The sequence below is a fragment of the Podarcis erhardii genome (genome assembly GCF_964252035.2).
Source record: "Podarcis erhardii genome assembly, chromosome: 10".
In the NCBI taxonomy this organism is placed as follows: domain Eukaryota; kingdom Metazoa; phylum Chordata; class Lepidosauria; order Squamata; family Lacertidae; genus Podarcis; species Podarcis erhardii.
In genome coordinates, this window is record NC_138500.1 from 55,570,665 (window position 1) to 55,583,552 (window position 12,888).

At 40.7% G+C, this 12,888-nt stretch overlaps 1 protein-coding gene across 2 annotated transcripts in view; it reads left to right on the forward strand.

Annotated features, from left to right (window-relative positions):
* Window positions 1-12,888, forward strand: part of MET (MET proto-oncogene, receptor tyrosine kinase) — a 106,929-nt gene that overhangs the window by 78,277 nt on the left and 15,764 nt on the right. For both annotated transcript variants that reach the window (XM_081877811.1, XM_081877810.1), the window contains exons 11-14: window positions 3,526-3,741; window positions 7,496-7,642; window positions 10,415-10,574; window positions 11,344-11,484. In XM_081877811.1, the coding sequence (XP_081733937.1) occupies window positions 3,526-3,741; window positions 7,496-7,642; window positions 10,415-10,574; window positions 11,344-11,484 (664 nt within the window). The remainder of the gene's footprint in view (window positions 1-3,525; window positions 3,742-7,495; window positions 7,643-10,414; window positions 10,575-11,343; window positions 11,485-12,888) is intronic.

The window sequence follows — 12,888 nt, forward strand, 5'->3', positions numbered from 1 at the left end:
ATATAATTGTCTGAGGCCATTGCAGCAAAAATGAATATAGTTACATGCTTAATCTATGACTTGCTAGTATTACAGTGGTGCCTCGGGTTAAGTACTTAATTTGTTCCGGAGGTCCGTACTTAACCTGAAACTGTTCTTAACCTGAAGCACCACTTTAACTAATGGGGACTCCTGCTGCTTCCGCGCCGCCGGAGCACAATTTCTGTTCTCATCCTGAAGCAAAGTTCTTAAGCACTATTTCTGAGTTAGCGGAGTCTGTAACCTGAAGCGTATGTAACCTGAAGTGTATGTAACCCGAGGTACCACTGTATTTCATTCTATTTAATGTAAACGGAATGCAACATATTTACATGCACACTCCTATGCATGCCTACTCAGAAGTCAGTCCCACTGTTTCAATAGGGTTTACACCCTATGTTTATGATTGCCAACACAAGCCTTTAATTTAAGCACCTTTAACTTCAGTTGGTACCCAGATTGCACCTAGTGCCTGCAATCTGCATGTGCTCCCTTGAGGCATGCATATAGCTCATCATAAAAGAACTGTGTGGGATTATGGAACAATATATGTTTTCTTGTTAATAAGGCTTGGTCCACACATGCCACAGAATTGAGTGGGGGAATTACCTGCATTCTGCAGCTTGGGGAAAGTAACTTAATTTTTAATAAATTAATGAACGAATGTTCTATTATGGTTTTTTTTAAAATGGCTTTCAGATAGAAAACCAGCACAGCAAACAGATGACTGAGCTAAACCTTATATTTCGGCACTAGCCTGGTAGCCATAAGCAAGAAGGAATTCTTGCAAGTGCATGGAATTCAATGCATCTGAGAGAACTGGCTGGCAAAGGAGGACCAGAGTACTCTGTTCCTACTCTGTGCCCAGCATAGAAATGCAGTCAACTGCTGCTAGAAGGACAGAGGTGTTTGTTCCTCTTCTGCCAGCCTGCAGTGGGAGTAAGAAGAATTGCAGGCTAGTAACTTTTATGGACTTAAGCTTATATTTACAAAGCTGGCTAAGCTAGGATTTTTCTGGATAACATTAAAAAGTGATGACTCCCACCTGCAGGCTAAGCAGTACTGTCCTTTATATTACCTTGTTCTGCTGCCCATGTAGACCTGACCTAAGGACAACACTGGACCTCTCAGAGATGCTGGGTTTTGAGAAGAAGGTGTGAGGGTTCCTGCAGCAACTCAGAGCCCTCACACCTCCTTCCCAAAGCCTGGCGCCTCAAATGTATGATTTGCAATACTTTAGGTAGGACAGTGGGGAAGAAAACATTCCCAGCTGCTGCCAGTTTTGAGTTTGAGATGCCCATAGCATTTTTGGCAGTAGTCTGGAATGTTTCTTCCATTGTCTTAACCAAATTCCATTGCTGGGCTATTTTTCTTTCCGCTCCAGCCTTCAACTGAATGAAAGACCACAGTCCTCAGCCATGGACTATTTGTGCTGTGCTTTCACCTGAAAAATGATGCAACTGGGCCAGAATTTTCCATGGGCATACAAACTAACAGCCTCAGATTAATTCTAGAAATGCTTTTTGTACACATGAGTTTAGATAAAATGGCAGAGGTTTAGAGTTCTATAAGATAAACTGTGTGTTATTCTGGAAGATCTTGGTCTGATCTCTTGACTTCTTCTTTTTAAATAAATGCAACATTAGGGAGTGGCTGCTAATCTGATTGGACAGAAGCTGCAGGCATTTAACCCCTTTCCTCCCATACTGTTTTCTTAATGCAGATCTCTCAGTCACAAACTGACATATGTGCAAACTGCTATTTTCTCCATTGGGGAGGGGGGACACAGGCACTTGTATTTCCTTCAGCAGATCAAATAGCAGCTAGATGTGTTTGTGTGCTTTAGACTGCAGAAGGAGCTAAACCCCTCCACCCCTCCATGCTACTACTTCATCCCAATAACTTAATACACCACTGCCCACAACTCCTGCAGCTGCATTTAATAAAGAAAGATTGATCAATTGTGGTTATCCCAGCACAGTATGTAGTTTGGCCCTGAGTCAGCCAGAAAGCACACCAGAATTTCTAAGCTGGCAACAGAGTCTGACAGAGCTACTGCAATGTGCATTCTATTTTTGTATGCATGCTTTGCATTTGTGCAAATTGGTTATAGGCTCATTTCCCCAATTAGATTGGGGTGGGGGGGAGAAATATACATATGACACTTGACTGTCAACTCTTGACTATCGTCTCGGTTCCCTACCATTTATCATACATAAACAACTTGCGTGTGTATGTGCTTGTGATCCAGCATTGCAGTACAAAGACAACCACTTTAACTGTCAATAAATCAGTCAGTCAGTCAGTTTTATTGCACATAGTCAAAGGCTGCCGCAATGTACACAGAATCATTCAATAGTTAAAAGGAAATATTCTGGATTAATACAAAAAGCTTAAAACATTTATATTATCAAAACATTACCTACTCTAAACAGAGCTATAGAAATACCTTAATATACAGATTAAGACTTTAAACAATAAAATTTATAGGCTAAAATCACCACATGGCCACTAATATATTAAAAATAATGTTAATTAATGCAATGTACAATTATATTCAGAGTCTGGTGATATAGAATATAGCGTGATGTAGGTAGGGTCAAATAAATTCATCTCCTTTACAGTTGGTCACAGAAAAAATATATAGCTACGTTTGGGTAAAACGAAACTAAAATCCTCTTCTTCCCCTTTCTGCTTCTGCTTCTGCTTCTGCTTCTGCTTCTGCTTCTGCTTCTGCTTCTGCTTCTTTGCCATGCCCATGTGTTTTAAGTAGAAAAGTACTCCTCCTTACCTTGCAGACTTGGCCATTTGAGCAATTTCTTATGGGTGTACTTCTTTGCAGGTGCAGGTTGTGCTGTTTGCTTCTATGGAGCTGTCAGATCTTGAAATAGAGACCTATATTTCCCCCCCCCCATTGAAACAAATGTGGAAATCAACAGGTTTAGAAAGTGGGCACATGGCTTTGTGTTAATGTGTTGGATCTCATTTAAGCATCTATCCCTTGGTGCATGAAGAAACCTGTACTAGTGGAAATAAGACCAGAATTTACAACTTCCCAGAGTTTTCAACATAAGAACCATTTCCCAAGATGGTAGGAGTGTTGGACACTGTAGCTGGACATAAAAGTAGAAGACAACGCTGAGCGTCCAAGACACACATCCATAGACTTTCACACACACACACACACAGAGAGAGAGAGAGAGAGATGCCCCTAATATAATTTGTTTAAGCCCAGTTTATGTAACATCACTTGGTGAGTGTTACAAAGTATGTCCATGATTAGAATTAACTTTACAATTTTTTTAAGTGAGTGTGAAGTTTTATAATGGAAAACTTATATTGCTGCTATGTTAAAAGAATATGCAAGCTATAATTGGGACAATTCTCGGAAAGCAGAAATCAACAAAAGTCGAAGTCATATAAAATGTTGTGTCTACTTGTTTGGTTTCCTTTTCTTATTTTAGGCATGTAAGCATCTAATACCTCTTTCCCCCCTTATTATTTTAGGAATGTAATCATCGTTCTAATGCTGAAATGATCTGCTGCACAACTCCAATGCTAAGATCCTATAACCTGACACCACCTTTTGTGACAAAAGTATTATTCATTTTTGATGGAGTCATCTCACCTGCATTTAATTTTGATTATGTGAATGACCCGGTCTTTACCATTCCCTCAAAACCAGTGGTGATTTCCAAGGGAAACCAAAATATAGTGATTAAGGTAAGGGCTATTTGGTTTTAAATGTGGTAAATGAGCATGCCCACGTCGCCCCAAAGAATTCTGGGAAACTTGTCTGGAACCAATGGGGATCTGAAGCAAACAACAATGTGGACATAATTTTGACTGGCATACAGATGGGACAAGATGTGAAAAGCTTGGGTTAAATTTAGGTTTTCATGTATCTTTAGTTTTTGTCGGTGCTTCATGTATATTTAGTTTCTGTCAATACCAGCACCATATTTTTTCTAGAAGAAAACTACTGGTTTAAAGTGTGGCACTTAAGTAATAACTTCATAGTGAGTGTTGGCACCCTTTTTCTAGAAGAAAAGCACTGGTTTCTGTTAACAGACATTCATATGCCTGTAAAACAGTAAGGAATTTGGTTATATTTTTACAAGTGCTTGACCAAGAACTGGTGTTGTTGAGTAGCAATACATCTTTAAAGCAAGACTGGGTCAGGTCTAGAACTCTGCTGTCAGTTATAAGGACCGGTTGCCTTTTCTTTTTTTAAAAAAACCCAAAACATTTCTTTAAAAAGGTTGCTAAACAGTTTTACATCCCAGGAAGCAGACTTTAGCACTGGGCAGAACCACTAGTAATTGTGAGCAGGACACTGAGGCAGAAATGAACAAATTCAGACCATGTTGGGCAATTGGATAAATGAAGCCTGGTAGATTTCACTGAAAATTTGACATGTGATAACTAAAACCGATCCTCGTTTGTGTTTGCTTTCCTCCAACTCACTGATTTAGTTGGCAACAAAAGTAAACCTGGTTAAGGAGTAATGTCAAGCCTTACCCATGTTTGTGCCTTTGTCAGCAATTTTGTAGTTGTAAGCAATTTCAGCACTTAATCCTGAATAACTCCTTACAGACTTCTGAATATAGTTCACTTTGGCCAAATATAGTTCACATGTGAACAGTATGTATCCTGCACTAAGCTGTTGCACTAGTGTTAGGTACATGTTTTAAATATCAGTGGTAAGTCCCTACTTAAAATGAGAAGTGCATCATAGGGTAAACTATTATAGTTATTCAGTATCCTACCCCACAAATCAAACTCTTTAAGTGAGAGGCACTCATAAACTATAGGCCAGCTTTTGAGAACTTGTGTTCCTTCTGTCAAAAGGTCACTGTAGGCCGAATTGGCAGCATTCTGAGCTTTATATACACACACACAAAAAACCAGAGACAAGTTTACATGCCTCATAATTACGTTTTGTCATCCAGTAATTAAGCAAGCACAGCATGAAATTAAATGAGCACTTGGTTCAGTGAACAAACAGTTCTTAGCAAACCAAAATTCTTTTATCTGTTTTCTTAATTAGTGTCAGAAGAATAGAGGAGCCTTTATCACTTGGTTTTTCAGTAAAACTAATCTAATGTGGCACATTTTCCTTTCAGCAAGTGAACATATTCAGACCAAAAGGTTCTTTTTACCTCACTCAAAAAGAACAGGGTACTTTATGCCACCGCCACCACTTGAAGAAAAAAAAAATCCCACAGCTCTTAGACAACTTATCTGGACTGTTGTTTTGGTTTTCAGCAAAGAATTGCAAAAAGTCCATGACAGAAATCCCCATCTTAAAAGTCTGTCTTTGTGACTTCAGATAAAGCCAGGCTGACGTAAGGTTGCACATAGAACCCCAACATTCATCTTCTACCTCTGCTTTAAAAAAACCCCTGATCTGAATTGTTTTGTCTTCTGTCAACTTACAATTTGGGTTCTGAGCTACTCTGCAGAAAATAAAGCTCTGTGTTCCCCATTCACTCTTGCGGGGAATCTAAAAATTGCTATAACTTTTATTCCTTCTGGGATAAGCAGACACAGAATATCTGCTCACATGGGGCTCTGGTTTTTTTTTGGGGGGGGGGTTGCCACACGGCGTGGCTGCGATTAGTCCTGGGAGGCTGCCATCTTCCTGTGTGGCTGGGGGAGGGGATTGTCTTCTGATGCCACCTACCTCCGTCCACACTGGGCCTTCCATTCTGGGCTGGCCTCGCCTGCAAGGCCACTCAGAGGCAAGGACATGGGGACTGTGCCCTGCCTGCCCCTGGCATATTTAAAGCGGCAGCCAGGTACAGGGTACTCTCTTTACAACAGGAGATGAAGCATGTCAAATTTTAGGTCTGAGATTTTTGTAGGGGAAGTAGGAGGGATTTTCTCTCCTCCAAAATCCACAGATATGTTTTTTAGGCCAACTAAAACTCCAAAATCCATATTAGTTTCACATTTTGAGGCAATGAATGACATCAAAGAAAGCACATCTAGCCAGTTAGACAAAGAGAAGCATCCATTGTCTAGGCTAGGGATGGAGAACCCATGGGTCTACTTAGACCTCTCAGACCTACCCATTTGGGCCACAAAACCATTTCAGCCAGGCCACGCCCACCAGGTATGGGGAAGGTAAAAGCCTGGCTCAGCCAAAAGGGGGTTATAAAATCAGGCCTTCAGAAGGCCACTTGCACAGCATCTTAAAGGACAGAAACAGTCACTAGAGACGTAGCACCAGTTGACTGACAAGTCGATAACTGTGATGAGGAATGTGTATCTACTCAAAAGCACTAAAACCTGCAGACAGTATTTCAGGATCCAGTTCATTCCCTTTCAGGGGTGCCGACTTATAAAAAATATTGGGGGGGGGGCCATACCGACTTATAAAAAATATTGGGGGGGGGCCAAGACCTCCAAACAGCTGCTGCTGGGGGAACGAAAGGGACGAGCCCCTGACGCCAGCCCCGCGAGATTGTTGATGGGTCGAGAGCCCGCAACCCCACCCCCTCTCTAGATCGGGAGTGGCTTTGTTTTAACTCATTACTGAATGTATTTTAAAAGGTAACTATCGTCAAACAAGGAAAATAAAAAATACCAACATAATTTTGTGATTTTACAAAGCATAATATAACTAATAATTTTCTTAAATTATTGGGGGGGCAGAGCCCCCCCAAACGAATTTTTGAGGGGGCTCGGGCCCCCTCAGGCCCCATGGAGTCAGCCCGTATGTTCCCTTTGCCAGTAAGAAGCCCGAGTATTTGTCTGGATTTATTCTGCAGCTGTAATAAATGGAAAATTACTGAACTCCTTTACAGGATTGTGCCAAAGTGTTGCTATGTATTACCAGATTGAAAGAAAATAAGGCTCTCCCTGTATGTATCTGTGATTTACAATGGAGCTCCTGGCATTTCATCAAAGTTCAGTCTATCCAAGCCATCTCAATGAATTCCTAGGATTGTTTTACAACACCTGAAGCCCATTTGCCTGGATCCAAACTGCAGCAGTAATAATAATAATAGTAATAATAGTAATAGTAATAATAATAATAATAATAATAATAATAATAATAATAATAATTTATTTATATGCCACCCATCTGGCTGGGTTTCCTATGGCCATTCAGCAACTTGTTGCAATTGTATGCAGTTGAGAGTAGAAGTGGCAGATACTTTTTTGTTTAGCCATTTGTAGATGGTCTTTGGAATTTTGAAGACAGTCCCTAAAACCAGACTGTCAGCAAGCAGTGATACTTGATTTAATGCATTCTAATTGCCATTCAGAAACTCAGTGTGTTTCTAAGTCTCAGGAAGGAATCAATGCATTTCAATGACCACTCAGTGTCATTTGTTTTATTATATCTCCTTAATGAAAATGTTTAGCAAGGGGAAATGAGCCTGGCTTGGTAAAGCTTCCCTATTATCTTTTTTTTTCCTTTTGTAATTCTGTTTCCAATTCTTTTTATCTGTTTTTTTTCTTTCAGGGTAATAACATTGACTCAGAAGCTGTTAAAGGTGAAGTGCTAAAAGTTGGAAGCAAGAACTGTGAGAATATTACTTTGAAGTTTCAGTCTGTTTCCTGTACTGTTCCTAAAGAGCTGCTAAAATCCAACCATGAACTAGACATTGTGGTAAGATACCTACCCTAGCATTGCATACGTGGTATAGTTTGAAATGTCACTTCTCTACTAATAATATTTGCACAATTGAAGTTCTAATTTGTTCCTTGTGTTTACACATCATGCTTCATCTGAGTTGTTTAAACATTTCATTGGAAGCAGCACTTGCAATTACTTGGTGGAAGAGCAGCCAAAGCTTTCTTTTAACCACTTCCTTTGGTATGAATTGGGTCCTTCCAATTAGGTCCTCTTCCCTACCTTTTTGTTGTCATTCTTGTTGAGTGATCAGGTGTTCTCATGGTCTGCTCCACTGTGAAGACTTATTGTTATGAAGGGAGGAAAGAACTCCCATTACACTACCCTGCTGCGTTGAGCTTGTTCAGCTCGCCAGTTTGAGCCAACATGAGACAACCTTAACTCTAGCCTGAAACTGGCCGTTCCTGGGGATTAAGGCAGGGGTTGTCAGCCTGGTCCCTACCGCCCATTAGTGGGCATTTCAGGATTCTAGGTGGGTGGTAGGAGGTTCTACGGCACAAGCTGAATCCTCCTTCCATCAAGCACTGGTGGGCGGTAAGGAAATTTTACCATCAAGAAAGATGCATTATTGGGCGGTAGGTATAAAAAGGTTGACTATGCCTGGATTAAAGAATATACTGAGGTTTGGAGGGGTTGCAACACTCCTGCAGAATCCTGATGTTTCCCTCTGAATTGTGTTCAGTCCTCCATTTTCACAAATCTCCCATGGATAGATTTGTTGTTAGAAAGCGGAAAGCCCATTCTGACTATTTATATCTGGGAAAAGCCATGATGGAGGGAATAAAGAATAAACTCCCATTTCTCCTTCCAGTTCTGCTACTCTAATCAACATTGGAGCCAACACACAGCTGCTCTAAATTCAAAAAAGTTAGGTGATCCAACCATAGACTTGCACATATTTTGCCCCTGAGATTACACATTGGGAGCTAGGGGTTAACATATGTCTTTGTCTTCTGGTACTATCACCTCTTCTGCACCAAGGAGGAGTTGGTGTGATATTTTCAGGAACAGAAGGGGTAACATGTATGCAGGTATGCTGTCATTGCTCAGGCTCAAGAAAGCCAACTATTAGTTGAAGTGTCCTTTGCAAAAGTCATCTATGTTCTTATATTTTACTATATAACCCTGGAAAATATTTTTTGAAAATTTCAGAATGCATGCCTTTGTTACATAAACGCTGTAAATTATTTAGTTATCATATTTGAAGGCATTAGATGTTGGCACATTCACAGTGCACATCCAGCTGCATTTCTCAATGTGGGAAATTAATGGGGCCAACATGCATGAAATAATGCATGCAAGGTGGCAGGAGTTTTTGTTTGTTTACTTTATTATTTTTCTGCTTATTTGCAAATTGCTTATGCACCCAGCATAAAAGGGAGACTTTCAAATCTATCATTCCAAATTGGACTGGATTCCAAAAAAGACAGAAGGATTGCCAAGTGCATTCCAACTCACTGAGATACTGTCATATGACACTAAATACTTTGGATTTCCTGGTTGATTAGTGCTGCTTGTTGCAATCGTCTCACTGAAAGACAACAACAGAACTGGTAAGGCAGAATCATTAGTGCGATAGAAACTTAAAGGACATTCCTGAAAAGATGCTAGATTTCATGATGAAGCACAAATCGCATTAGCTATTCTTTAACAAAGGGATGCAACCTTGGTAACTGCTTACTTACACAGCCAGAGTAAAATATTAGTACATATAGGGAGGCCAGTACAGTGGTACCTCGGGTTAAGTACTTAATTCGTTCCAGAGGTCCATTCTTAACCTGAAACTGTTAGTAACCTGAAGCACCACTTTAGCTAATGGGGCCTCCTGCTGCCGCTGTGCCACCGGAGCACGATTTCTGTTCTCATCCTGAAGCAAAGTTCTTAACCCGAGGTATTACTTCGGGGCTAGCGGAGTCTGTAACCTGAAGCGTATGTAACCTGAAGCATATGTAACCCGAAGTACCACTGTATTATAAAAAGTGTACCTGACAACAACTAGGATTCCTGCTAGCAATAATAGACCAAATTCCCACCACCACTCCAGATACCCCCTCCCACTTAACCTCAAGCATAGTCCATTATGAAGTGATTTGAGGAGTCCTCTGGAGGAAGGCAGACTGAAGCTCTAGCCAGTGGCATTTTGAGTATAACCAAAGTTGTCAAAGAGGTATCTAAGCTACTTTCCAGTCTTCCAACTGCCTCACTGCAACTGAGTCTCTTGCTGGAAATGGCTGCTAAAGTAAACATTTTTGCATCCTTCACTCGAATGCTGTTCATGTCCCTCACAGCTTGCAGCTCAAGAGGCAGATGCAAAGGTGATACAAGCATCTGCCAATGCTCAGATTTTCTCTGTTGCTGAATCTCCTGAGCTGAAAAAGGCTACCCAAGGAGCCAGATGTTAGTCCCTCACGGGTCAGGGCTTCTCCACTGTGCTGCTAAGTCTGTCTTTTTTATCTCTCTCTCAGTTTCTGGCTTGTGCTGTAGTTAGAAGGAGTTTTATTCTATTATTTCTAATACAGCATCTAATGTGACAATAGGCATTATATAAATTAATAAAATCAATCAATCTCTGGCCTTGGGAATAAAAAAAAAGTTAGGAAATGATGAGAGATAGGACTAGCATGTGTGACTTGCATGGGTATGTTGGCAGTGATATTCTCTTATCAGTCCCCCAAATGAAATTGAGCTCTGTTATTGATGGGAGTTTTAAAAGCTAGCTATGGGTTCTTTGCCTTTTTTATCTTTCAGTGGCAGAAAGAAGTTTCATCAATGGTTATTGGGAAAGTATTGATTGTGCCCGAGAAGAGCTTCACAGGAATCATTGCGGGAATCGTGTGCATACCAGTTATTCTCTTATTGTTACTGTTTGGCCTCTTCCTGTGGAGAAAAAAGAGAAAGCAAATCAAAGGTGGTGGTGTTGTTCTTCATATTTGCTATTTCAGTTAGCAGATAGAGAGTTTCCTGCCCCAAGGAAGCTACAGGGGGACACGAAGCAGGGAAGAAGCAAGGGTGGGTAGCAAGAGGTGAAAGTGAGTGAATCTGGTTATGTCTACTTGGAGTCTAAGTCTTTACCACAGTTGGGGAGGTTAAAGCAATGGCATTCTGCAGGTGGGTTTTGAAGAAGGATAGGAAGGAAGACAACGCACTACATAGGTGTTCTGAGAAGAGAATCCAGTCACAAGGGTAGCAAAAGTGTGTTATAACTAATTAGATTTTTTAAAGCTGGCTTTCTTCAACATTTACATCAAATATTGATGAGCTTGGAAGTCATAGATGGCCCACAACTCTCTTCTAAGCCAAGGGATGTTATAGATACACATGGTTTGTTCAGAGTGCTTGATGATGGCTTATGTGGCTGCATGCATAGTTGTCATCAAAACTTTTAAACCAGTATGAATGCCCTCCTGCTGCAAAGGATTCTCTTCTCCAGCACAGCAGTAGGAAACAGAATATTCTGTTGTGCCCTGATAAAATATGCAGAATGGGCAGTTGACTGTATATGTCTGGCACCAAACTGTCAAAATATATTTCTCTTTTGCTATATGGAGGAATAGAGATACCCTACAGAACATCAGCTGCTCCACCCAATCTAGCAGTGAAATAACTGAAACCTCTAGGATTGTGCAAGTTTGCTCAGAACTTGGTACTGACATTCTCTTGTGTTCCCACATGTTCAGAATTAGGTGGAGAGATTGTTCGCTATGACGGACGAGTGCACACTCCTCATTTGGACAGGCTTGTGAGTGCAAGGAGTGTAAGCCCTACAGCAGAAATGGTCTCAAGTGAATCCGTAGACTACAGATCGACTTTTCTGGAAGGTACTGTTTTTTCTGATTAGTAAATATAGAAAAGATGCCATATTTTAAACAGCCCACTTTGTAACCCATCAAATGACACCTACAATAGGTTGTATTTCTTCTGAACGTTTGCTATAATCCAGTTGTAATATCCACTTACTTAGCAGTTTCCCATCACCACGTGGACTGACCCCATTCCCAATTCGTTTTTGGTGGGTGCTTGCACGAGTATCAAAACTCTATGTCTAATTCAGCTGTTTAATAAAAATCTGTGCCTTACATAAAATGGCAGCAGTCTCTGCTGTAAGTCATTCTGAGCATTACAGTGGTGGTGGGAGGGAAGGATGGAAAAGATTTGCCTTGAAGATGATCAGAGGCATCCCTATAATGAACGTAACATGTGGTCTTGCTCCGTTTTTCCTTCCTTGTCTTTCCTTACATATCTTCCAATTTCCTCTGCTCTTCTTTAACTGATCTTCTGCTGCCATCCTGGTATAACTTCCTTTCTCTCTCTCTCTCTCTCTCTCTCTCTCTCTCTCTCTCTGTGTGTGTGTGTGTGTGTGTGTGCTTTTAGCTATCCTGTTAAGAGTCTCGCCTTCTCATCCATTAGGCTGTCTTGCCTCCCTCTCCATTTCAGGTCTATCCTTCATGTCTTCCTTCAGTTAAGCCTTTCCTGACCTATCCTAGCCTAATTTTTCCTTCCTTTCTCATTGGTGTATTTCCTTGTGTATCCAGTGCATGCCTTTCGACTCTTGTAGGCCAGTAGAACCTTCAACTCCTAAGGAAGTTTGTAAGGGCCACTTCCAAACTTCATACAGCCATTGTCCCTCCCACACAGCGGTCTTTAGGAGTACATGGGGCTGCTGGCAGGCTTCTGACACTTCAACTGGTGCTTGCAGAAGGGTTGTATATATATACAGTGGTGGCAATTTGTGGAATCATGATGGCCTTCTTTTTAAGCTGCTGTGATCACACAAATTGCAGCAGCTACATGTCATGGCAGTGCTATGAAGTATCTGCAGCCCTGCCCACTCCCAGAAAGTAATTCATGAGGCTGCTGGCTGCATGAACTGGTCATGAAGGCAGTACAAGGGAGCTCCTAGGTTTATATATCCTTAGGGCTGCTTCATAAACATAAACAAAATAAATAATTCCTGTGTGTAGCAATAAATATGTACATAGTAGCGTGTATATAAAAACATGGGTTTATATAGCAGTTCACATCTTGAAGCCACTGGGTTCTGTTGCACTATGTAATATGTAAAGTTTGTTGTGTTTAATTTAACAACATACAATAAAACAGACAAAATAAAAACATGTCATATGAATCAATAAAATCATAAACCGGTACGTCCGATTCAGAAATCCATAAAATCTAGCCATAAAATCCAACACAGACAGACACAAATTAAAAACAAACAAACA